Here is a 3005-nt window from a genome sequence, read left to right on the forward strand (position 1 = left end):
TATCCAAACCCACGCTCAGTAATATGCCAAAATGCCAGGTTTCGTTACTATTTTGTGCATAAAGTTCTTCTGCACTTCATAAATAGCACGAATCACGCAACCCCTGAAAAGTTCAATGTCTGATACATTCTGCAGAACTCTGTTCCTAATGCAGCACACTGTATATGGTATGAAACCCTGCATTTCTTCCTTGAAGGCACGTGGGTGAGTTGCAGTGTCCACTAGCACACGTGCAGAACATTGATACAGAATCAAGACCCGACCCGACATCAAACACACTGTTTTGGGTATTGGTACTGATTTTGTGATTTGTGACAGCTTTACATGCTTTGGCATTTGCAGAGACTGCCACCAACTGTCTGAAGTCCCTCCCAGAAAATGACGAACAACCCGCATGACCACCTCCTTACATCGTCTTCGATCTCTTCACCAGTATAAACTTAACCAACCCACGGAGAGAGAGAGAGAAGGGACTTGAAACTCTGGAACTATCTAAACGTCTGAGATAGAGTAGCAGGGAGATTGTGAAAGGGAGGGAAGTCCCAACTTTATTTCCTGAAAAAATCTCCTCTTCTTCGAGTTTGCTTGTCATCTTCTCAAAATTTTTTTTTTCACGTTCTTTTGCTGTCCTGTAAGCAAACGTATTCTCAAACACAGTTTTATCAACAACAATTTGGAGTGGAAATTGTTGCGTTTCGAAGATGTACGAGGATGCGCCTTTAGCCCCATTATTATCTTACTACAATTCGTCGAAGTTGGAAGGATGTGCAGAGAATGATGCATCATTAGGTGTCGATGAACAAAATTCTCAACACTTTCGACTCAGTCTTTCAGAGGTTAGTTTTGTGACGCCAGCCGTCTTGTAGTTTTCTCTGCATGTTCTCTATACCCTAGCATTCATGTTGTTTTAATCTTGAATCTGTCTCTCAGGTGGCTGAAGAGATCAAACAGCTATACATCATAGCCATTCCAATGATAATCACAGGCCTCTTCATCTACGGTAAATCTATAATATCAATGTTCTTCATGGGGAAATTAGGGAAGGAGACATTAGCTGGTGGTTCTCTCGGAATCAGCGTAGCTAACATCTCCGGTTGCTCTGTCATTTCCGGCCTTGCGCTGGGCATGGAAGGGATATCTTCCCAAGCCTGCGGGGCCAAGCAATGGCCTCTCATGGCTCAAACCCTCCAGCGCACAATAATTATGCTCAGTTTAGTCTGCATACCCATTTCATTATTGTGGCTGAACTTTGAACCCATCCTTGTCTTCTGGGGCCAAAACCCGACCATTTCATCCATTGCCAGTACCTATCTCGCGTTTTCTCTCCCAGACCTCCTCTTCCAGTCCCTCATCAACCCTCTCAAAATCTACCTCAGAAGCCAAAATATAACACTCCCTCTCATGCTCAGCGCCGCTTTTTCTCTCACTCTTCACGCACCCATAAACTTTTTCATCGTCCATCATCTCAATCTCGGCATTCGGAGTATTGCCTTGGCCGGCGCCTTAACAGACCTAAATCTCCTTGTCATGCTTTTGCTTTACATACGCTTTTCTGGCACTTGTAAGCAATCATGGCAAGGCTGGTCACGCCAATGCTTCAAGGACTGGAAACCAATTCTCGGCCAAGCCATCCCTAGTTGTATCTCCGTGTGCTTAGAGTGGTGGTGGTACGAGATAATTATACTACTTTCAGGGCTCCTCGCAAACGCGGCCGAGGCTGTGGCCACCATGGGAATTCTTATACAGGCAACTGCATTAGTTTACAACTTCCCAATTGCATTGAACCAAGCCGTGTCAACGCGGGTTGGCAATGAGCTAGGCGCAAACCGGCCTAACAAAGCGAAGAAATCCTCCATTGTTGCACTCTCATGTGCCATTCTCACCGGCCTCACGGCCATGCTGTTCATGATGACCATGAGAAACGCTTGGGGTTGGATTTTCACCACCGATGAAGAGATACTATCATTGACGGCGGCGGCAATGCAGGTGGTGGGACTCTGTGAACTCGGGAACTGCCCGCAGACCACAGTTTGTGGGGTGCTGAGGGGCAGTGCAAGGCCAAGTTTGGGAGCAAACATCAACCTGGTGTCTTTCTACGGCTTCGGATTGCCGGTGGCAGTTTTCATGGGCTTCGTGATGGACATGGGATTGTTAGGCCTTTGGTTCGGCTTGCTAGCTGCCCAGGCTGTGTGTGCTGCTGTAATGGTGGTTGTGTTGATGAGAACAGATTGGCCACTACTAGTAGACAGAGCCAAAAAACTCACTGGTACTTGTGTGGTGGAAGCACGCAGTGATGATGAAGGTGACCTTGAGGGCTTACTATCAGTCATGCTCTTAAATTAGGATTAGCGCTCATAAGTTCACAGTTAATTAAGTTACCATAGGATGGAAGAGAGAGAGAGAGAGAGAGAGAGAGAGAGAGTTCATATATAGTTGGTCTTTTTTTTCGTGTGTTTACTGATCCCCAGCCCTTAAAGAGTTTTGTAAATTTGAAGTTCCTTTAATTTGGAAGAGTTTTATATAATAAGACATGAATTAGGTATTGCTCAGTTCATTCCCTTCTCCTAATTTAGCATGAATCATATGCAATTTCTGTGGTAAATTAGTGTAGTTTTAATTTCTTCATGCTTGCTTATAATTATAATTAGGTCCTTTCGAGTTTCTGCTATATATTATTGTTCGTAGTACTATCACTTCGATCGATCTGTGTACCGAATCTGGCAATTGATACATTTGAAGTTCTAGCTAGCTAGGAAGGAATATTAATGCATGCATGCATCGAATTATGTTGCAAGGAGTTTTTTCATGGCTACATGATGTATTTCCGGTCAAGGAATGGGACAACTTAATTTTTCCATTTATATTATTTGTACTGATTACCTGCAAGGAGTTTTTTCCTGAATGAAAAATGATATGTATTACGATGCATGTGTAGAATTTATTTTCCGTTTTTGTGGCATTATTTTTATTCCCCAAATTTATAACGCATAATGATCAATGACATA

The 3005-nt window shown here is 43.6% G+C and overlaps 1 protein-coding gene across 1 annotated transcript; it reads left to right on the top strand.

Moving 5' to 3' along the window:
* The first annotated feature begins 340 nt into the window (after window positions 1-340).
* Window positions 341-2583, top strand: LOC121249484 (protein DETOXIFICATION 49-like). The gene is made up of 2 exons (XM_041148192.1): window positions 341-836; window positions 931-2583. The coding sequence occupies exons 1-2, from the start codon at window positions 702-704 to the stop codon at window positions 2341-2343; spliced, it is 1548 nt and encodes a 515-aa protein (XP_041004126.1). The 5' UTR covers window positions 341-701; the 3' UTR covers window positions 2344-2583.
* Window positions 2584-3005: the final 422 nt, after the last annotated feature.

This window comes from Juglans microcarpa x Juglans regia, chromosome 1D (genome assembly GCF_004785595.1).
Source record: "Juglans microcarpa x Juglans regia isolate MS1-56 chromosome 1D, Jm3101_v1.0, whole genome shotgun sequence".
Taxonomy (NCBI): domain Eukaryota; kingdom Viridiplantae; phylum Streptophyta; class Magnoliopsida; order Fagales; family Juglandaceae; genus Juglans; species Juglans microcarpa x Juglans regia.

Coding starts and splice junctions, on each gene's coding strand:
- LOC121249484 (XM_041148192.1), top strand. CDS start 702: ATGTACGAGGATGCGCCTTTAGCCCCATTATTATCTTACTACAATTCG. Junction 837..930: donor TTCGACTCAGTCTTTCAGAG/GTTAGTTTTGTG, acceptor TCTGTCTCTCAG/GTGGCTGAAGAGATCAAACA.